Genomic DNA, 22,229 nt, shown 5'->3' with positions numbered 1-22,229 from the left:
GAAAATAACTAATTCATACTTTCTTTTCTAGTCTATCTCAATTAAGATGATTCATTTTAAAATGAAAATACTTTTATCTTTACTTTATTTTATATCGCTGACTTTATTCTCTTTATACTTAATATACAAAATTTTATAAAATTATGTGCCAACTGTCACCCAAGAAAATTATTATCTTTCCTTAGGACGGAGGGAATACAAAATTTAGTCAAATTATGTTCAATCCTACAATTTTAAAAAATACCAATTATGCATAGTATTTCAACGTTTTTTTAATTATTCCATGATGAAATTTTTTAATTGGCATTCTACATGTCTTAATTTATTTACTTGATGCATACATATATAAATATAAAAATGTGACTGATTAAGTGTATAAAATGATATTATTTATGTCACGCCCGCATTTCCTAAGGATAGGAAGTACGGTGGACCGCGACTAGGGGAGGAGTAAAGAAGCGGGGAAGAAAGGGGAAAAACAAGAATATTTGACCCAAAGACATTTAATAAAAGGAAATTCATTTTAAAACAAGGTACTGTAGCGACATTTCAAAAGTTTAAGTAACCAGAGTTTAAATGAAAACATTGTTTCGGATTACAAGCAGCGGAAAAAGATCAAGAGACAGATAATGCCGGGTATGACGACACGACATTATCCAAAACAAAGTGAAACGCATTTTGACTTTAACTGCTCAACATCCGTCCTCCCCATCGCCGCTCAACCTGCACATTAAGAAAACAACATGCAGGGCTGAGTACTTATTGCACTCAGTGGACACACGCCAAAATCATAGTTTGTCATGCCATAACAGTGTAACATTGGGGTTTTGAGTGTAATGAAAATAACCCAAGTACACCAAAATATATCTCATAAATTCGACTGCGCAGTCATTTTCCGATATTGCCACCCTTATTCCCTCAATCATACACTATCTGATCCAAACGGTGACAAGGGGCGTGGCCACACCCCAGGTCATCTAGACCGGCCAACTTGCTCTCAGATGGCACCCAGTCTCGTGTACACTAGCCTGAGGGTTCGCAGCCCAACAGACCCGAATTCGATTAAACATATGTGGTAAACCACTTCAGATAGGTTTCAAAACAAAACATTTGGCAAGACAAACAGTTCACCTCCATAAACAATTCCGGAACAGAGTCCGTATTAAAAACAACCCACGTAAAAGTAGGGTAGAAAAGCCCACCTTGATTGCTTAGCTTTTAAAATAATTCCCTTCTTCAACCACACTTTCCTCGTAAACGATCACCCTTTTGAAAGATAAATTGTATCATGATTAGAGTCAGAAGAGACGAGACTTTAAACGACAATGCATGATTCCTACGTGGACGACTTCAACATCTAGCACGTTACACGTACATACACTTAACAACAAGTTACAAAACAAACACACAAAGCCACACGTTCGAAACACACCCCGCACGCAAACGACGTACCCAAAACGCGCACACGACACACGAACACAGCACTCCAAGTCCTGGCATACCCTTACTGTGCAAACGGCTCACTTGGCTCGGAAAAGGTTCGGAAAAACTCGGAAAAAGGATCGGCGTCTCGACATGGCTCGGTGTCTCGGCCGCTGGCTCGGCACCTCGGCCACCTGTTCGGCACCTCGGCCGCTGGCTCGGCACCTCGGCCGCCTGCTCGGCACCTCGGCCGCCTGCTCGGCACCTCGGCCGCTGGCTCGGCACCTCGGCCGCCTGGCTCGTCCCGTGCACACTCACTTTCCTCCAACTTCCGATTCTCAAACCCTATACAACATTCACACCACACATTCTCCGTCCCAAAACACACCCAGACACCTGGGATCATCCCTTCAAAACTCTCCACAAAACTGCCCTAGGCTGAACCCTAAAACTCTCGGCCAACACACACGAAAACTCTCGAACCAAACACTGATTTTCCCGAGCCATCTCTTGGTCAAACACACCCACATTCATCACAAAAACATAGCACTCAGAATCACGCCAATTGCACATGAAAACATCTCCCAAAAACATACAACTCGCGAAACTGCGCAGTTTACTTGCAAAAATCATAATAAATTCATACGACATCCAAAGAGGCTGAAAATTACACACCACACAGAAGCCACATTAACCTTTATACAGTTCAAAATTCGTACCCAACGGAGATCGTTTGCTTAGATAAAAAGGGGTCGGAACCCACTGCCAGTTACTACCAAAAACATGCTCAACCATATCACATAGCCACAAACCCTATTCAGCATCTAAACCATCCAAAACGTCCTATATGCATGAGTTTTCGAATTAAACAAGGGTTAGGGTTTGGTTACCTTTCTTGGATAGTTCAAACGTAAATTCGAAGCTTTCCCTACACCGATTTACAACGTACGAGCGTAACACCTTGAAGAAGCCAAGATGATGATGAGAAGGGGATGAATGGGGAAAGGTAAACCGAGAGAGAGAGGGGCGAGAGCTTACCGTGAGAGCACACTTCGAGAGAGATGAGAGCTAGAGAGCGAGAGAGAGAGAGAGACCGAGAAGAGAGAACGAATGGAAAAGAGGGGGAGGGAAATCGGTTATGAGGGAGTGGGGGCGGTTGAGAGAATCATGGGGTGATAGGGGAGGTTTTTTTTTTCGAAAAAGAAGAGAGAATTGGGGAGGGAGGGATTTAATTTGTTAATTAGGAGTTTTTATTCATAGCTTAATTACTTAATTCCATTTTAATTTGCCTAGGTAGAAAATACCACATCCACAACAATCAAATAAACACAAATAATATTTTCCACACCATATTTTAAACACAAAAACATAAAAATTTCATCCTTAATTAAAAGAATAAAATTCCACAAATTTTCGGGTATTACATTCCTCCCACCTTAACAAAATTTCGCCTCGAAATTTGTTAGATTACTCAAACAGCTCTGGAAACTTCTCTCTCATCTTATCTTCTGATTCCCATGTTGCCTCTTCGGTTCCATGATTCCTCCACCGTACTTTCACCGAAGCAATTGACTTATTCCTCAATTCTTGCACTCCTCGATCCAAAATGGCCTCGGGCTTCTCCTCATAGCTTAGATCGGGATTTAGGACCATCATCTCTTCTTGGTGAACTATGTGTGTGGGGTCAAACACATACTTCCTCAATTGTGACACATGGAAGACGTTGTGCACATTTCCAAAGCTTGGTGGTAGAGCCAACCTGTATGCTACCACGCCGACTCTATCCAAAATCTCGTATGGACCAATAAATCGGGGTCTCAGCTTTCCCTTCACTCCAAAACGAGTTATTCCCTTAGAAGGGGAAACTTTCAGAAAGACCTTTTCCCCGACCTCGAACTGTAACTCGGTCCTTCGAACATCCGCATAAGATTTCTGTCGATCTTGTGCCTCCTTGATCCTCCCACGGATTTGTCGGACAATCTCTATCATCTCTTCTACAGAGTCTGGTCCGAGAATTCTTCTCTCACCCACTTCATCCCAATAAAGTGGCGATCTACACTTCTTTCCATACAAGGCCTCATATGGAGCCATCTTGATAGTCGCCTGGTAACTATTATTGTACGCGAACTCTACCAATGGCAGTACTTCTTCCCAACCCCAGCCTCGATCAAGCACCATGGCTCGTAGCATGTCCTCCAAGGCTTGTATCGTTCTCTCCGACTGCCCGTCGGTTTGAGGGTGGAAAGCTGTACTGAAATTCAACTTAGTCCCCAACTCGCGTTGCAGGCTTGTCCAAAATCTAGAAGTGAATTTAGCATCACGATCAGATGTGATTGTCGCTGGAACTACATGCAAGCGTATAATCTCCCGTACATATACCTTAGCCAACTGGTCGGATCCATAAGTAGCGCGAACCGGTACAAAGTGGGCAGATTTGGTGAGACGATCTATAATCACCCAAATCACCATGTTCCCTCGCTGGGATTTTGGCAGTCCTATCACAAAGTCCATTGCAATATGTTCCCACTTCCATTCCGGAATCTCGAGGGGTTGCAATTTCCCATAGGGCCGTTGGTGTAGCGCCTTTACTTGTTGACCCGCTAGGCATCTCTCCACAAAAGCTGCAACATGCTTTTTCATACCGTTCCACCAAAACTGTCTTTTCAAGTCTTGATACATTTTGGTGCTCCCTGGATGAGCAGCGTATGGGGTTTCATGTGCTTCTCTCATGATTTCCATCCTCAAGCCTTCATCCTTGGGCACACACAACCTTCCCTTGTAGGTGAGACCGTTATCCGCTGCCTCACGGAAACTTCCGGGTTCACCCGTCCTCACTTCTGAGCGAATCCTTTCTAGTAGCGTATCTCGCCGTTGAGCTTCCACAATTCTGGCTCTTAAGTCGGGTTCCATCACCAACGTGGCTACTATCCCTTCCACAGTCTCGGGCATTCTCACCACTTCCAAGCGCATCTTACTGAACTCTTGGATTATACTCTCCTCGATAGTAAGAAAGGAGGCCAGCTGAGATTGAGACTTCCTACTAAGAGCATCGGCCACTACGTTTGCTTTTCCCGGATGGTAATTTATACCACAATCGTAGTCCTTCACCAACTCGAGCCACCTACGTTGGCGCATATTCAGCTCCTTTTGCTCAAAGAAGTACTTTAGACTCTTATGGTCCGTGTATATCTCACAACGGACTCCATAGAGATGGTGTCTCCAGATCTTCAAAGCATGCACCACAGCTGCCAGTTCCAAGTCATGCGTCGGATAATTCAGTTCATGGGGCTTCAATTGTCTCGATGCATATGCAATCACTTTCCCCTTCTGCATATGCACACATCCCAGTCCCACCTTCGACGCATCCGTATATACCGCATAGTCAGTCTCTGGCTCCGGCACAGCTAGGATTGGTGCGGTGGTCAATTTCTCCTTCAACAACTGAAAGCTCGCCTCACATTCTGGCGTCCAAATCATCTTGACTCCCTTTTTCAGTTGTTGCGTCATTGGCCTTGCTATCTTCGAGAATCCCTCGATGAATCTTCGATAATAGCCCGCCAGTCCTAAAAAGCTTCGGATTTCATTTTGTGTAGAAGGTGGCTTCCATTCCTGCACTGCTTCCACCTTGGCCGGGTCTACACGAATTCCATCTGAGGTTACTACATGTCCAAGAAAGTTCACTTCCTTGAGCCAAAACTCGCATTTACTGAACTTGGCATATAGTTTCTCGTCCCTTAGAGTTGCTAAGACGGTTCTCAAGTGCTCTTTGTGCTCCTCTTCGTTCTTTGAGTAAACGAGCACGTCATCGATGAAAACCAGGACAAACCGATCCAGAAGTGGATGGAACACGCGGTTCATAAGGTCCATGAACACTGCCGGGGCGTTCGTCGGTCCAAAAGGCATTACAACGAACTCATAATGACCATATCTTGTTCGGAACGCCGTCTTGGGTACATCTTCTCGCCGAACCCTCAACTGATGGTACCCAGACCTCAAATCCATCTTAGAGAAGACTCCTGCCCCTCGAAGTTGGTCAAACAAGTCGTCTATCCTTGGTAGTGGATACTTGTTCTTTAGCGTTAGTTTGTTTAGCTCCCGATAGTCGATGCACATCCTCATCGTTCCATCCTTCTTCTTTACGAACAACACTGGTGCTCCCCATGGTGACACGCTAGGTCTAATGAATCCCAATTCCAGTAGCTCTTGCAGTTGCACCTTAAGCTCCTCCAACTCTTTTGGCGCCATTCTATAAGGTGCCTTGGATATTGGTGCCGATCCGGGCTCCAGATCGATCGTGAATTCTACCTGCCTGTCGGGTGGGGGTCCCGGCAATGCATCGGGGAAGACATCGGGATATTCACTCACTATCGCCACATCTTCTATCTTCCTGTCTTTCTTCTCCTCCCCATTCAAATAAACAAGGTACGCTGGACATCCCTTCCTCATCATTGTAGTGGCTTGCAGCGCAGAGATAATGGACTTGCGTCGGCTCATTGGGACTCCGTGAAACTTCATCGGCTCTTTTCCGGGGGTTTCAAACGAGATTTCCCTTTCTCTACAATGAAGGGTAACGTGGTTCTCCGCTAACCAATCCATACCCAAGATTATGTCTACGCTACCCATCGTCATTACTTGCAAATTATAAGCCACTAAACTGAGTTCACCTATTCCAAAGTTCACACATGCACAAGATCGGGATATATCTATAGTCCCGCCTACCGGTGAGGTCACACTCATAGTGGGTTCGGTCTTAACAGTATGTAATCCCAAAGTATCCACACAAGACGTTGATATAAAGGAATGCGACGCACCCGTATCAAACAAGACAACTATAGGCATATTGAGAAGTGTGCCCATACCTGCCAAGTTTCCTTGCTCAAAGGTTTCTTTCCCGTTTGCCGGCTGTTTCCCCTTCAAGGCGTAGGCCCTTGCTTGCGATGGTAATCCTTGGCGGCGTTGCTGTGGTGGAGGTGCAGGTAAAGCCTGGGGTTGTGGACGGAAGCCTAGCTGGTTCTGTCTCGTTCCCGTTCCCATGTTCTTATTTGGGCAGCTTCGGAAGTAATGGCCACTTCCACCACAGTTGAAGCACCTAGGGTCTCGACACTCCCCGGCGTGGTACTTGAAGCACCTTCCACATTGAGGGTTCCTCGGCGGAAAGTTTGCCCTCGGTTGGAAGGTATTCTGTCTCCCGCCATTGTAGGGTGGGTTCCTCATGTGTTGTGGCCTCTTACCACCATACTGAGCCTGGTCACCATCCCACCTCCTCTTCTCTTGGGGGCCTGACTGAGCTTGTAGGGGTGTCGCGTTTGTTGTTGCCACAACTCTTGGCTTAGGGAGTGCATCTTCCACGTCCAGTGCACAAGTCAAGATCTCCGAGTAGGAGAGTTCTCCTCGACAGGCCAATGCGGCCTTTATCTCATCTCTGAGCCCGGCCCGGAACTTCACCGCCCATTTCTCATCGGTGTCCATCAACTCGGGCGCATATCGTGCCATCTGCGCGAGGGCTCGGTCATACTCGGTTACAGTCATTCGGCCTTGGCTTAGCGTGTGGAATTCTACCACCTTGGCCCGTCTGTACGTTTTTGGGACATACTTGTTGTCGATCTCTACTTTAAACTCCTCCCATGTTAGCGCCTCCAGGCGGGCAGGATTCATAGTTCTTTGCCGAGTCTCCCACCAGTAATCGGCAGCACCTGACAGTTGAAAGGTAGCGCCAGCAATGCGCTCCCTATCTGTGCACTCCATGACCCTGAAGATACGCTCGAGGCCGCGTATCCACTCTTCCGCTTTGGATGGGTCTCCTTGTCCGTCAAATTTTGGGGGATTCTGCCTTGAGAACGTAACTATGAATCTTTCTTGTTGAGGCGGGGGTGGAGGTGGTGGTGGTGGAGGTGGTGCCCCCACGTTGGTTCCTTGTCGTGGTTGACGTCCCCGTCTTGGCGGCATTCTAATTCAATACCCATAAGTGTTACTTTAATTCTCATCCAAGATTACCACTTTCTCAAAAATTCTTATAAAACCTTCATGTAGTATAAGATGCAACACATAGGATATAAACCAAAATCAAATTCTCATTAAAAGAAAGAAGGCCAACATTGTTCCCAAGAGTAGATCGTACTGAAAGCAAAAACTGAAAAGACAACGAACTATTCTAATTCTAGACTACGACTCTATCATCCTCATCCATAGGCCCTTCCTCCGGGTCTTCGTCGTCGTCCTCCTCGGAGTTCCCTGGAAGAGCCTCCTCATAATCATCTTCATACCCTTGTTCACCCTCGTACATGCTCACATACTTGTCCTGATACACGACCCTCTCTTCCACCTCCTGTGGGGGCTGCTCCTCTCGAGAGTTCACCAGTGCACAATACACGGCTTTCCGAAAGCCAGCCATGTCACCCACCATGTCATCGGTTGCGGGCTCATGCCACGTGTACCTCCTCGCCGTTCTTTCGGCCCACTCCTTCCAGCTATCGGGAAGCAAATCTATTAGCTTCTCAATGCCGTCATGCTCTGTCACTCCGAACTCCTGAGCTGCCCTCCAGAGGGTATCGAAGTGTGCCACGAACTCGATCAACGGTACGTGATCCTTCTTCCGGTACACTCTATAATCCCTGAGCACCCTCTGTGCCCTAAGTCTATCGCGATCACTCCGTCGCGCGGTTCGGAACATACGCGCCATCTATAGAAAAACAGAAACAACCGCCTCGCGTATAAAAACAGAGTGCATAACCGAAGAAGAGAGAGAGATATGTGTATGCACGTATCGCTGTTCTAACCCAAACCCGCTGGTGTTCAAAGGCCAAAAGCTCTTATCTATCATAGGTCCAAGAAGCACTAGTGAAATTCTATCACGTCTAAGTTCAAACATTCAAATGGCCAACACATACTCACATAAAAGCTCACATCAACATTCACGTCATCATATCATCACACATCAGCCACATGCTTTCATATAAGTTCATCATACATCAACAGTTCATAACACCATAACAGTTCATAACTCAAATAATTTCCAACTTTTCCACATCACTTTGTACCCTTCCACATGTCTCAACATTTACTTAAACTTTACATAAAAATCATTTTCAACACCAAAATCACAATTTCCTCCACTTCCATATACTTTCCAAAATTTCGAAATTTTCATTACCTCATTTCAGGTTGAGTGCGATGAGTCGGATGTTGAGCCAATGACACTTTTGAAAACTTACTCCAGTCAGAAAAAGAATTTTTTGGGTCCAGAGCAGAAAGAGAAAACCTAGGCTCTGATACCACTCTGTCACGCCCGCATTTCCTAAGGATAGGAAGTACGGTGGACCGCGACTAGGGGAGGAGTAAAGAAGCGGGGAAGAAAGGGGAAAAACAAGAATATTTGACCCAAAGACATTTAATAAAAGGAAATTCATTTTAAAACAAGGTACTGTAGCGACATTTCAAAAGTTTAAGTAACCAGAGTTTAAATGAAAACATTGTTTCGGATTACAAGCAGCGGAAAAAGATCAAGAGACAGATAATGCCGGGTATGACGACACGACATTATCCAAAACAAAGTGAAACGCATTTTGACTTTAACTGCTCAACATCCGTCCTCCCCATCGCCGCTCAACCTGCACATTAAGAAAACAACATGCAGGGCTGAGTACTTATTGCACTCAGTGGACACACGCCAAAATCATAGTTTGTCATGCCATAACAGTGTAACATTGGGGTTTTGAGTGTAATGAAAATAACCCAAGTACACCAAAATATATTTCATAAATTCGACTGCGCAGTCATTTTCTGATATTGCCACCCTTATTCCCTCAATCATACACTATCTGATCCAAACGGTGACAAGGGGCGTGGCCACACCCCAGGTCATCTAGACCGGCCAACTTGCTCTCAGATGGCACCCAGTCTCGTGTACACTAGCCTGAGGGTTCGCAGCCCAACAGACCCGAATTCGATTAAACATATGTGGTAAACCACTTCAGATAGGTTTCAAAACAAAACATTTGGCAAGACAAACAGTTCACCTCCATAAACAATTCCGGAACAGAGTCCGTATTAAAAACAACCCACGTAAAAGTAGGGTAGAAAAGCCCACCTCGATTGCTTAGCTTTTAAAATAATTCCCTTCTTCAACCACACTTTCCTCGTAAACGATCACCCTTTTGAAAGATAAATTGTATCATGATTAGAGTCAGAAGAGACGAGACTTTAAACGACAATGCATGATTCCTACGTGGACGACTTCAACATCTAGCACGTTACACGTACATACACTTAACAACAAGTTACAAAACAAACACACAAAGCCACACGTTCGAAACACACCCCGCACGCAAACGACGTACCCAAAACGCGCACACGACACACGAACACAGCACTCCAAGTCCTGGCATACCCTTACTGTGCAAACGGCTCACTTGGCTCGGAAAAGGTTCGGAAAAACTCAGAAAAAGGATCGGCGTCTCGACATGGCTCGGTGTCTCGGCCGCTGGCTCGGCACCTCGGCCACCTGTTCGGCACCTCGGCCGCTGGCTCGGCACCTCGGCCGCCTGCTCGGCACCTCGGCCGCCTGCTCGGCACCTCGGCCGCTGGCTCGGCACCTCGGCCGCCTGCTCGGCCCCTCGGCCGCTGGCTCGGCATCTCGGCCGCCTGCTCGGCACCTCGGCCGCCTGCTCGGCACCTCGGCCGCTGGCTCGGCACCTCGGCCGCCTGGCTCGTCCCGTGCACACTCACTTTCCTCCAACTTCCGATTCTCAAACCCTATACAACATTCACACCACACATTCTCCGTCCCAAAACACACCCAGACACCTGGGATCATCCCTTCAAAACTCTCCACAAAACTGCCCTAGGCTGAACCCTAAAACTCTCGGCCAACACACACGAAAACTCTCGAACCAAACACTGATTTTCCCGAGCCATCTCTTGGTCAAACACACCCACATTCATCACAAAAACATAGCACTCAGAATCACGCCAATTGCACATGAAAACATCTCCCAAAAACATACAACTCGCGAAACTGCGCAGTTTACTTGCAAAAATCATAATAAATTCATACGACATCCAAAGAGGCTGAAAATTACACACCACACAGAAGCCACATTAACCTTTATACAGTTCAAAATTCGTACCCAACGGAGATCGTTTGCTTAGATAAAAAGGGGTCGGAACCCACTGCCAGTTACTACCAAAAACATGCTCAACCATATCACATAGCCACAAACCCTATTCAGCATCTAAACCATCCAAAACGTCCTATATGCATGAGTTTTCGAATTAAACAAGGGTTAGGGTTTGGTTACCTTTCTTGGATAGTTCAAACGTAAATTCGAAGCTTTCCCTACACCGATTTACAACGTACGAGCGTAACACCTTGAAGAAGCCAAGATGATGATGAGAAGGGGATGAATGGGGAAAGGTAAACCGAGAGAGAGAGGGGCGAGAGCTTACCGTGAGAGCACACTTCGAGAGAGATGAGAGCTAGAGAGCGAGAGAGAGAGAGAGAGAGACCGAGAAGAGAGAACGAATGGAAAAGAGGGGGAGGGAAATCGGTTATGAGGGAGTGGGGGCGGTTGAGAGAATCATGGGGTGATGGGGGAGGTTTTTTTTTCGAAAAAGAAGAGAGAATTGGGGAGGGAGGGATTTAATTTGTTAATTAGGAGTTTCTATTCATAGCTTAATTACTTAATTCCATTTTAATTTGCCTAGGTAGAAAATACCACATCCACAACAATCAAATAAACACAAATAATATTTTCCACACCATATTTTAAACACAAAAACATAAAAATTTCATCCTTAATTAAAAGAATAAAATTCCACAAATTTTCGGGTATTACAATTTAAGCAGTCGAACGTTTATCCACATAGTTTTTTCGTTCGGCATATCATACATAACTTTACTCAAATATGAAATTTTGTGACAATTAAGAAAAATATCAGAATTATAATATAGTAATAGGCTATTTTTTGAAGTTTGTAATATTAATTAAAATTTAATCAAGTTTGATGCTTTCTGACAATTTGCCAGTAACTTAAACATTAATTATTTTATTCATCCATAAAAAGTAAGTAGCTTTAACGTTTAGTACGGATTTCAAATTATGGTTGAATGTATCATGAATAAAAAATGGATCCACATTCGTTACATTATTAGTAGTTGATAAAAGGGATGAGTTGATAGAATATGTAAATAAGTTTTATACACTATTTTGATTTGTGTTATGACTAAAATTTATTTTAACATAGGAGAAAGTTGTGTTTATATTTTAGTTAAAGGAGGTTTATTTAATCAGAAGCATGTGAATAAGATAACATATTTTAGCTTGAGTTTTCACCTAATTAAGATGATTGGTAGATTTAGACTTCCACTTACCTAATTCCATGGTGCATAGTGTGTCAAGGCGCATTGTTATGACAATGTATCTTTATTTTCTTCGTATCTAGAACTCTATCAAATAAATATAAATTTCAATTGCGTATCTCAAGTTGCAATTATATAATAGGAGGAAGAAAACTCATTCAACCAAATAAAGATGACGATGTAATAATATTCAGAGCTTTTATCTAGTCTAGTAGTAGTAGTAGTAAAGAAGAAGAAGAACATGATTTAAGGCAAACTATAATCTTAAAACAATATAATCACATTATCATAATTTATTCGTTTCAATATCTTATTAGCGCTAATTGTTCTAATTGCCAAAAAAATGTTATAATTTCAAGCTAAAATCTCACTATTGTACTATTATTAATAAAAAAAATTAATCACTGTTCAAATTAGCATTGTCATTATCATTATATATGCAAAGAGTCAATAGATTAAGGTTGGGGTTAATGAGTTTTTATGAACCAATCACACAACCTCCACTTAGTTTTGTTTTTTTTTCCTTCTAAAATTTCATAATTTTCAACTAACTAAACTAAATTAAGAATTAGGCCAATAATACAGCACTGCTTGTGGCTTGTGTATTATTGACAGAGACAGATGTCTTAATTAGGAATACCATTATTATTTTATCATCTCCATGACCTTTGTGCTTTTCTTTTGTAGAAAAATAATAATTTCAGCTTTTATCAGAGTAGGGCAGGTAATTCGGTCGGTTCGGTTAGAACCGAACCGAAAACACGGTTAACCGAGCCCAAGCCTAACCGAGACTGAAGCACCGGAACCGAAACCGAATTGGCCTCGGTTCGGTTCCGGTTAACCGAACCGGAACCGAATTTTTAAAAAAATTATATAATTTACAGGTATTGATCCTTGGACGTTGCACACAAAAAATTCTCACCTTGGCCACCACTTGCGCTGCATTGCGGTTTTAGTGTTTAATCGGTTCTTTAATTTAATAATCGGTTCTTTAATTTAATAATCGGTTAAACCGATCGGTTCTCGGTCTAACCGAGAACCGATCAAGACATGCAGAATTTGGAACCGAGTATAACCAATAACTGAATGGGGCGGTTCTCGGTTAACCGAGAACCGAGGTGATCGGTTCGGTCATCGGTTAACCGACTAACCGATGACCGAATTATCAGCCCTATATCAGAGTGTATTAATTATTGAAACTTGAAGACAATCACACAACATTAAGCATAATAGATTAGTGTATTACTCCCTTCGTTTTTGAAAAATATGGATTTTGGAAAAATATGAACTTTGAATTAGTAAAATGTGAATAAAAATAATTAAAATATTAGTACTAATAGAGAATGAATTCATTTTATAGACTCAATAAAAAATTTGCCCAAAAAAAAGACTAATCAAAATGGCAAAGGATAATTATTATTTGGGGGGAGATTATGAAACAAAGATTCTTGCTTTTTTGAAGAAAAGTTGATGGTTGACTGCTTCTACAGCTTCAACCACCATTGCTAGCTACTGTCATCATTCTACAAATTATCATCTCGTCACACCCAAATTCATATAAACCTTTAAAACTCTACCAAGTTGAATAAAGAGACAATCTTTCTTTATGGTTTCATTTCATCTCTTCAGTTTTGACCATAATTAACTGAATGGTGCTATAATTCCAAAAGCCCTTTCTCTCTCTCTCTCTCTCTGCATTCATTGATAGAAAACAAGGTGACCCACATCATCATATTCGGTTCTGGCTTTTGGATTGGTTCTGATTTGAAGGGTCATATTGAATTGGCATGAGAATTTGTTTGGTGGGCGCTTTAATTGTGGTGCAAGCACCTCTGCCAAAAGGGTTTAGGTGTTCCTTTTCAATTTGAGATAAAGTTGGCATCTTTTTACCATTTGGGAATAAAGAAACATACGTCTAGTTTTAGTTTCCACTGTTTTTGCTCTTCTGGGACTATTTCGGATAGGGATAAAATTGGCTCTGGTTTTGATCATTAAAGATATTTGGCAAAACTGTGTTGAAAGGAGATTCCTTTTTTTGTGTGTGGCATGAGCGTCAAAGGGGGTAAGAGCTCCTTGAAATTTTCTTATCTTTATTATTTGATATTTGGTTTCATTCTTTTCGAATTTCGTATGTGATTGCTCTGTTTTCCGTGTTTTAAATGGAGTTTCTAGTTTGTAGATGGCAGCTTCAGTGCCATTTAATTTATATCTGATGATTTTTCGCAATGATCTACAATGTGTTAGGTTGGAAGGAAATGTATTTTTTGAATCAATTTTTTTTAATATGTAGTAATGGTTTGTTGTAATTATAGTTTATCTACACGTTTATGGGAATCTTGTGGCTGTATGAGTTCAAAATAGTTTCTTATGCAATTGGTTATTAATGTAGGATATTGAAACAAACACGTTTCAAGTGGTTTCAAGTGGAACGAGGAGCAAGCACGTTTGAGTATATTGATTCTTAAGATAAAGACTGCATTTCTTGATTGTTAGCTGTAATATGGGGAAGTTTGAAGAGTTCTTGATGCATAAAAATGCATTATTTGGCATGATTGTGGCTTAATCCTAACTACTAAATATGTATATTTACACTTGGGTCATTGATTCTGCTTTGTAAAAATTTTGTATTCTGGTTCATAAATGGAATTTTGATGTTATGACGTACTTGAATGTCTATGTAATCATATTAGTACTATATGTTGAGAGGTTAATTGGTCGGTAGACATAACTTGGATCAACAAACTAATATAGCTATGTCCTTTTTTTTGGCATTTGAAGGATTCTAATCTGGGAAACCTGTTTCTTCTATGGGAAATCATGCCGAAATTGTTGAAGGACTGCTTCCAACTCAGACCTTCAAGGTATAAACTACTACCCTCTTATATCTTTTTTTATTTTTTACAAAGTGTGTTTTAAATATTTGGTTAGAACTTCGGAATATCTTGGTGTTATTCAAATTTGTAATTTGTATTCTACTGTTACTTTCTTTATTTTGGTATTGAAAGGAATCTTCGATGTTCCAACAAGAACTTTCTGTGATCCAATTAAGTGTTGCATTCTGAGTTTTTGTCACTATATCGATCTAAGTAAAGCGTTTTAATTTTTATGCTTCGATCAAATTTCAATTGGTTCATGCATTAAGTGTTTCTACATCAAAATTATCTATGTTATTATCTGCAATCAGACACGAGGTAGTTCAAATTCTGTTTCTTAAGGACTTTAGATATAAATATGATTGTAGGTGCACGCTCAAATGTGTTCAGAACTATTTAAGGTGGTCGTTCGAGTTTCAAAGAACTTTCCAGAAATAGAAGCAGCCCGACCTCGATGCTCTTCAGGAATAGAGGCTCTTTGCTTGTTAAACAATGGTATTGCGAAAGCCAAGTCTCTGCTGCAGTACTGTAGTGAGTCGAGTGTACTTTATCTGGTACGTGTCTCACCGTGCTTCAGTCCGAGTTATATGAACTTCTTGTTTTTCTGTATCTGATTGCTATATTGTTTTAACTTTCGATATTCATTAAAATCTTACAGGCACTTACTGGTGATGCGATATTGTCCAGATGCAAAAAGTCGAGAAATTTATTGGAGCAAAGTCTCTGCCAGATTCAATCTATGGTCCCGGTGGTGCTAGCTGCCAAGGTGAGGAACCTATGCTTAAAATAAGTCTCTTTCGTTTTCCTTCGTTGAATAATGATACGACACAAAATACATTTTTCGTTATCATAATTTTACATTAGTAATGCTGATGAAAGTCATTTGATCTCTCCATTATTTACCATCAGATTTCTGGAATGATTGCTGATCTAAGTAGTGCTGCATTCTATCTGGATCCATCCGAAGAGGAGGCTGGAAGGGTTCTTCGGGAATTGCTTCACAGATACGGCTCAACAGTTGATTCGACAGAGGAAGCTGCACTTGCTGCTATTCACACTGTATCATCCCGTCTTCGTATTTCTTCAAAAAAGGCTCTACTGACCGAGAAAAGATCTCTCAAAAAGTTGCTTGACAAGTTTGGAGAAACTGAACCAAGCAAGAGGAAGATACTGATATTCTTCCTGAATCTTCTGAATAAATACGGAAAGGTTATAGCAGAAACGCAAAAGGACAACCCTTCATCTGAGCGTGGCAATGATTTCCCAGTTCCAAACCTGGACCTTTTAACATATGACGTAGAGCTCCGTGCAGATTATCGATCTAATGAAGCTCAGATCAACATCTTAAGCAGGCCCGTGCCACCTGAGGAATTCGTATGCCCTTTATCGTCGAGGCTTATGTATGATCCGGTTGTCATTGCATCGGGGCAAACTTATGAAAGGATGTGGATCCAAAAGTGGTTCGACGAAGGTCAGAATACTTGCCCCAAGACTCATGTGAAGCTTCCTAATCTGTCTTTTACATCAAATACTGGTATGAAGGATCTAATCATGAAATGGTCTGCCATGCATAGTGTGTCCGTTCCTGACCCGAAAATTCAGGAGGGACATCTTAGGTCTTGGGATTCCATCAACTCCATCAACTCCATTGCTAGCCTGACCAATTCCATGAATGATCTGAATCTTCCACTGGATTACAGCAATGTGTCGATTGGATCTAGTCACGGTTCAGATTACTCGAGCACCAAGATCAGTAACGAAACGAGACCAACTAATCATGAAATTGATTGGGTGTTTCTATCAAAACTCAGTACGCTTCCTTGGGATTCTCAGTGCAACGCAGTCAAGGATGTCAGGAAGCGACTGATGCACAATGATCAATCTTGGTCAAGTATCCCGTCAAGAAAGTTTGTCCGAACAATCATCGGATTTTTGAAGGATGCCCACGACCGCCATGACAAGGAAGCGCAGATGACGGCATGTCTGCTATTGTACGAGGTGGTGCAGAAGCAGGGGTAATTATATGTCCTCTGTTTCTTCAACTTTTATTCGATGGCTTTAAATCCTCAACTTTTCCCTTATCAGTTCAGTATTGAAAGTACTAATTAGTTGAGATGGTTGCTTCTGTTAATCTACTGTTGTTTTTGTTGCATTACAGAAACAGTGTTTCGTATTTGAAGGAAGACGAGTATGGTCTGTTAGCGTCGCTTCTTGACACAGAGGTCTCCAAGCAAGCTCTCTCCATATTGAGTGAGCTCTCTAACCAACAATGTGGTCAGAAAATTGCTGCATCGGGTGCTCTCGTTGGCATCTTTAACATACTCGACAGCCAGATTCAGGAACTGCTGGAACCAGCCTTAAAGATACTAAGCAACCTTTCCTCAAACGTCCATGTCGGTTCTTTCATCATCCCTTCAAAACTGATTCCCAAACTAATCCCATTTTTCGAAGACGACAGCCTGGCGAGTCACTGCATCGCCATTCTGAAGAACTTATGCGACAGCGAAGAGGCTAGACTTGTTGTTGCTAACACAGATGGTTGTATTGCTGCAATCACCAAACTACTCGAGAGAGAGAATCGGGAGGACCAAGAGCACGCGGTTTCAATACTACTCAACATGTGCTCTCAGTGCGCCGAGTTCAGTCAGTTGGTGATGGAGGAGGGCGTCATCCCCGGCCTTGTCAGCATCTCTGTCAACGGGAGCAAAAGAGCAGCTGCGATGGCGATGGAAATGTTGCGGATTCTGAAAGAGGACACGGCCGGAGAAATCTCTGGAGCAGATGCTGCTAGTGTAATGGAGTCTACCCCACAGAGGTATGACAGAAACACTCCTAAAGCATCAGGATTTTTGGGCAAACTCTTCTCTAAATCAAATGGGAAGAAGAAGAAGAAAGAAGTAATGAGGTAGTGCTTGGGAATATGGCTTGTTCATTATATGTAGCTGTTTGAGAATATATTGATATATAGTTAGGTGTATATGGAGTACTATTTTGTAGAAGGTTTTTGATGCTTTATACTAGGTTTGTATAGCATTTTCTGGTTATGTTGATTCTATGTTAATCCATATGAAATCAGCACTGACTTAATTTCTATATCTTATTTTAGATTACTATTTTTGTTAGAAATATATAAAGGTCTTATTTATTGTTTACACTTCACACTTGTTGGTTTGTCCCTTTATTTTTGCATGGGATTTTTCACTTTGTTATCTTATCTCAAACAAATTTAGCTGAAGTAGAATTATATACATTTGTATTATGACGAAATAGCTGGAATAGCTCAGTTGGTTAGAGCGTGTGGCTGTTAACCACAAGGTCGAAGGTTCAACCCCTTCTTCTAGCGATTGATTAATTTTTTATTTCCTTGAATTCTTATAGCAAAATAATCAATTTAAGTTTTGAGTGGAAGTATATATTTATTTAGTACTCCATCCGTCCCACGCTACTTGATCAATTTAAGTTTTGATTTGAAGTATCAAGTATCTATTTATTTAGTACTCCCTCCGTTTTTTTTATTTCCTTGAATTCTTATAGCAAAATAATCAATACAAGTTTTGATTTGAAGTATATATTTATTTAGTACTCCCTCCGTTCCATGCTACTTGAGGCGTTTATTTTCGGCACGAAATTTTAAAAAGTTGTGTTAAGTCATAAGTGAGTTAAATAAAGTAGAGGGGGAATTAAGTAAGAGAAAGAAGAGAGAGTAAAATAAAAGAAAGCATAAAGTAGGTGTGATTAGATGTTTCATTTTTAGCCAAAAAGAGAAATAACTCAACTAACTTAGAACAACCCAAAAAGAATACGACTTACTAACTGTTAATTATGATTGACTATATCTAAATGGGGTATATAATTATTTTCAAATTGATGCCAACATTCATAACAAATTTTATAATCCCAAATGAATATCCATTGATTCAGAACAAGTGTTTCTTTCCATCTGAGCTTCTAAACTAGTAAGTAACTAATACTACCTGCACAGCAAAAGGTTCTCAACTCGAAAGCAGCATAGTGCATCTCCGGTCATGGCACCCTCTGCAAGCTAGACGATGATCTTGCCGTACGTAATACATTCACGGCTCATCATTCGCAGGCCGGTTTGGTGTCAAAGCTGCTCAAGCAGATTGCGAAAGCTTGAAATGCAGAGAGAGGATAGCGATAATCCATGGTGAAAATGTCTTTCCCAATCTTCCCGAACTGCAGAATCACCTTGTCCCGTTCTTCAGCAGGAATGTTCAGCGAAGGGTCGACAGCAGCCACAAGCTGGAAGTTTTTAACAGAAGCTACTGTTACACGGCCTTTGAAATTCAGACACCAGCACTGTAAATGCTCGTGCCACCTTGGGGCCTTGTTTTTCAGAACGAGCGCCTCCCCACAATGTGGCGTTGGGACAGGCAAAGTTGTGAGGTTCGGGGAGCTGAAAGATATAGCTGGCTCCTTTTCTTTGGAAGCCCTTAGGGTTAAAGACTTGTTGTCATCACTATACTGAGGAAATGAGGTCGGGGTTGGGGCAACGCCCCCCTCCTGAATAGAAGAGACTGGGATCGAGAGCATTGTGGAGCGCATCCTTCTAGGACCTCTCGTGCGGAGAACATTGAGTTCATAGGAAATGGTGGCCACACTGTAGTTATAAGCAGGTAATTTTGGAGAAACTTGCTTAGTACTAAATCTTCGACTGTGTCGACTCTTATGCTGAATTGCAGCATCAGTTGGAGACTGGCTGTCATATATGGTAAACTTGGTACCCAGGAAATTGGATCTGATCGCAGAAATGCAATCTAGTAAGATTAAACGATCGTTTAAATTCTGATGAAAATGGTGTGTGAGATATGGCCTGCGTACCTAAGTTTTCCAACATAAGTGTTGCTGGCTCGAGAAAAATCATCAGCAACCAGAGAAATTACGAAATCCGTGATTGTCGCCCTTCTCATCTTTCTGGCCGTCAGCAATAATTTATCACTCTCGTCTTCAGCTGCGAATATAGATTTATGAATCAGCTCTTTACATAATGGTCTACAAAAATGCCAAGTAGATTATCGAAACGAAAAGCTCTTTACAGTTTACACAGAAAGTTCAAAACAAGCAGATATTCCCTATTTGCATCCTCATGCTGATAAAAAAATGTTCAATTCTGCGTAGAAGATTAAAGATACACCAATGAAAAAAGAGATTGCTTCATGGATGAGACAATTCGCTCATATATATAGATGTTGGACACATATTTCACAGGAGATTGCTTTAAGAACTAATTACAAACGCAACCCCCAATAATGTTAATTTGTAGACTGAGCATGTAAAATGCATCGATGTACAAATATGTAGTTTGTTCAAAATCTATAATCACCATCCATAAATCGTGCTGCATAAGCAATTAAGCCTTCGAAGATATAAGTAGGTAGGTTTGGGAAATCATAAAAGCAATGCAGAATCATATTATTGAAGTGAATTAAACAACTTACAAGGGGTCAGACCAAAACACAGGCGATATGTAGAAGTTGCCCTATCCCTCTTGATAAAGCATTGGACTGGAGCATCTCGAGGTCCCGGCTTGAAGCAATAAACAGACAACAAAAGTTTAGGTAGATAAAAATTATCCTCATAACCAGGTCTACTACTAAGACAGAATTCATAAGATACCTGCTTTAAAGAAATGGGGAATGTCAATCTCCCACATTCCTCGGGGGTTTTAACGATTTCCTTGGAAACTTCCCTCCATGATCTACAGACCGATGCACAAGAAACAACAACTGCCCTAGCAGGCCAAGCAGTCTCACTCTCCTCAACCCTCCTGATGATATCCAAGAGCAATTCCGGAGGTAAATTTGCCCACTGCCCTTGCTCCTCTACTGGCTCCAAAAGAGTTACATCAGGGGCTACAAAAGACCTATTATGGCTGCGCCAGTGCTTCACCTCGACCCCTCGCCTTGACATGCTGCCAATCCCATCTCTCATCTCCCTTAAAATGCTCTTGAAAGACATCGTGAGCGATTTCCACGAACGTTATCTTCAAGTATATATCGCAAGTCAGGCAATCAGAATACAATAAGTAACTTCTCTGATTCGAGAAATCTCCTGAGAATCTATACAGATCTGAGACAATTATTCCAAGCTCAAATCCTTATTGAAAAAGAGAGATGCACAAACACAAGAAATCATATTTGATCTACCTTAAGAATCAGTGAACCCTAGAGCTTACGAAATTTCCAACTAAAGAAAGAACGAATGAAATTTACTTAAAAACTAATATTTTGCATTCATTAAGCTACAAGATAGAAAATTAAAAAAATTAATATCCGAATTCTTCAGATTCACGAATGCCCACGCAAAAATTTATTCAAATCCAAACCCCAATCTTGAAGTTTCTATATAAAACTAAGAAAATCATGAACTAAAATCACAGTGCAAAAAGATTCAAATTTTCTGGAAATCCCAGATGATAAATTGAAGCATTCACACAAATAAGCTAAAAATAAAATCGAAGAGAGAAAGAACACATATATCGGATGAAATCAGATTCAGATCCATAGAAATGCAAACACATAAACCTAATCATATTCCCTTATTTTTCAGATTTAACCTATACCTAGCTGAAATCAGCGCCGTCTCCGCTGCCTTGACAAGAAATAAGATCAAACTGTGATCACGAGCTCAGAAAATAACAGCTGTTTTCATAAATCTGTGGCCCTCTCTCTCTCTCTCTCTCTCTCTCTCTCTCTCTCTCTCTCTCTCTCTCTAGAAATGTTATACCACTAATACATACTGTGTGGTATAATGTAATGCTATTTAAACGAGTTTTGAATTGAACTAGTAATAAATCTATGAATTTTTCAATTTCAGAGAATAGGACAAAGTTTTTTAACAGAATTGAAATGGAAGAATACTTTGTCTATAATTCACGATGGATGGATGAATTGGTTATTCAAATGGGAAAGGCTTTCAAGGAAAAAAATTGAGAATTTGTTATTCAAAACATTGAAGAAACATGCTCCTATTGAGCATCATTTATTTGCTGTGTGTGTGTGTGTGTGTGTGTGTGGAGCTTTTCGAAGGTGCATAAATTGTGGAAGTAATCAAAACTCGATCTTAATTGTGGAAGTAATCAAAACTCGATCTTGGAAACATAAAAAACAACTACAATAATAAAATACTCCTATTACAAAAACAACAAAAAAACTAACAAATGGCGATACAATACAAGGGATAATAGTAGCAATTTAAATGAGAAAGTTGAGTCAAATTCATACATATTATTTGAAATATAAATATTAAATTATAAGATTTCAATTTTTTTCTATTTATTTTATTCAGGAATAAATTGATGTCTTTTGATGACGTTAAAATCAACATTATTTTAATATAAAAAATAAAAGAAAAATATTATTTTAGTGAAACACGTCGTTTTAAATATCATAAAAAGATAATGTATTTTGTGCGTAGATGAGATAATTGCGAAAAATTATAACGTCGTGATTTAATATTCTGGTATGAAATGTTACTATATGATTAGGGCATCCACAATGGGACGCCCGATAGCACGCCCGATGCGCCATCGTCCGCCCCATTGTGGGTGCCCGCCA

General features: G+C 41.2%; 2 protein-coding genes, 2 long non-coding RNA genes and 1 other non-coding gene across 10 annotated transcripts; 2 read left to right on the top strand and 3 right to left on the bottom strand.

The window, feature by feature from the left end:
• Positions 1-537: 537 nt before the first annotated feature.
• On the bottom strand, positions 538-2,493 carry LOC121764989. Its single transcript, XR_006042675.1, has 2 exons — positions 2,313-2,493; positions 538-723 (listed from the first exon to the last, which is right to left on the bottom strand). It is a non-coding gene; the product is annotated as an uncharacterized LOC121764989 (long non-coding RNA).
• Positions 2,494-8,843: 6,350 nt separating this feature from the next.
• Positions 8,844-10,899, bottom strand: LOC121765001. The gene is made up of 3 exons (XR_006042685.1): positions 10,719-10,899; positions 9,509-9,572; positions 8,844-9,029 (listed from the first exon to the last, which is right to left on the bottom strand). It is a non-coding gene; the product is annotated as an uncharacterized LOC121765001 (long non-coding RNA).
• Positions 10,900-13,263: 2,364 nt separating this feature from the next.
• LOC121765438 (U-box domain-containing protein 5-like) lies at positions 13,264-17,804 on the top strand. Of its 4 annotated transcripts, XM_042161603.1 has the most exons (7): positions 13,264-13,841; positions 14,169-14,228; positions 14,558-14,640; positions 15,021-15,206; positions 15,311-15,418; positions 15,562-16,667; positions 16,811-17,804. In XM_042161603.1, the coding sequence occupies exons 3-7, from the start codon at positions 14,587-14,589 to the stop codon at positions 17,559-17,561; spliced, it is 2,205 nt and encodes a 734-aa protein (XP_042017537.1). In that variant the 5' UTR covers positions 13,264-13,841; positions 14,169-14,228; positions 14,558-14,586; the 3' UTR covers positions 17,562-17,804. The 4 variants fall into 4 exon arrangements, with proteins under 4 accessions (XP_042017537.1, XP_042017538.1, XP_042017536.1 ...); XM_042161604.1 differs by lacking the exon at positions 14,169-14,228 and having other exon boundaries at positions 13,264-13,495; XM_042161602.1 differs by lacking the exon at positions 14,169-14,228 and having other exon boundaries at positions 13,265-13,841.
• Positions 17,805-17,921: 117 nt separating this feature from the next.
• TRNAN-GUU lies at positions 17,922-17,995 on the top strand. Its single transcript has one exon. It is a non-coding gene; the product is annotated as a tRNA-Asn (tRNA).
• A 513-nt stretch (positions 17,996-18,508) lies between these two features.
• LOC121763282 (tubby-like F-box protein 5) lies at positions 18,509-21,723 on the bottom strand. 3 transcript variants are annotated; one of them, XM_042159276.1, is made up of 5 exons: positions 21,236-21,723; positions 20,290-20,742; positions 20,112-20,199; positions 19,495-19,624; positions 18,509-19,411 (listed from the first exon to the last, which is right to left on the bottom strand). In XM_042159276.1, the coding sequence occupies exons 2-5, from the start codon at positions 20,629-20,631 to the stop codon at positions 18,736-18,738; spliced, it is 1,236 nt and encodes a 411-aa protein (XP_042015210.1). In that variant the 5' UTR covers positions 20,632-20,742; positions 21,236-21,723; the 3' UTR covers positions 18,509-18,735. The 3 variants fall into 3 exon arrangements, with proteins under 3 accessions (XP_042015210.1, XP_042015209.1, XP_042015208.1); XM_042159275.1 differs by having other exon boundaries at positions 20,290-20,732; XM_042159274.1 differs by having other exon boundaries at positions 20,290-20,656; positions 21,236-21,721.
• Positions 21,724-22,229: the final 506 nt, after the last annotated feature.

The sequence above is a fragment of the Salvia splendens genome, chromosome 14 (assembly GCF_004379255.2).
Source record: "Salvia splendens isolate huo1 chromosome 14, SspV2, whole genome shotgun sequence".
Taxonomy (NCBI): domain Eukaryota; kingdom Viridiplantae; phylum Streptophyta; class Magnoliopsida; order Lamiales; family Lamiaceae; genus Salvia; species Salvia splendens.
This window is presented reverse-complemented; position numbering and strand designations above follow the sequence as displayed.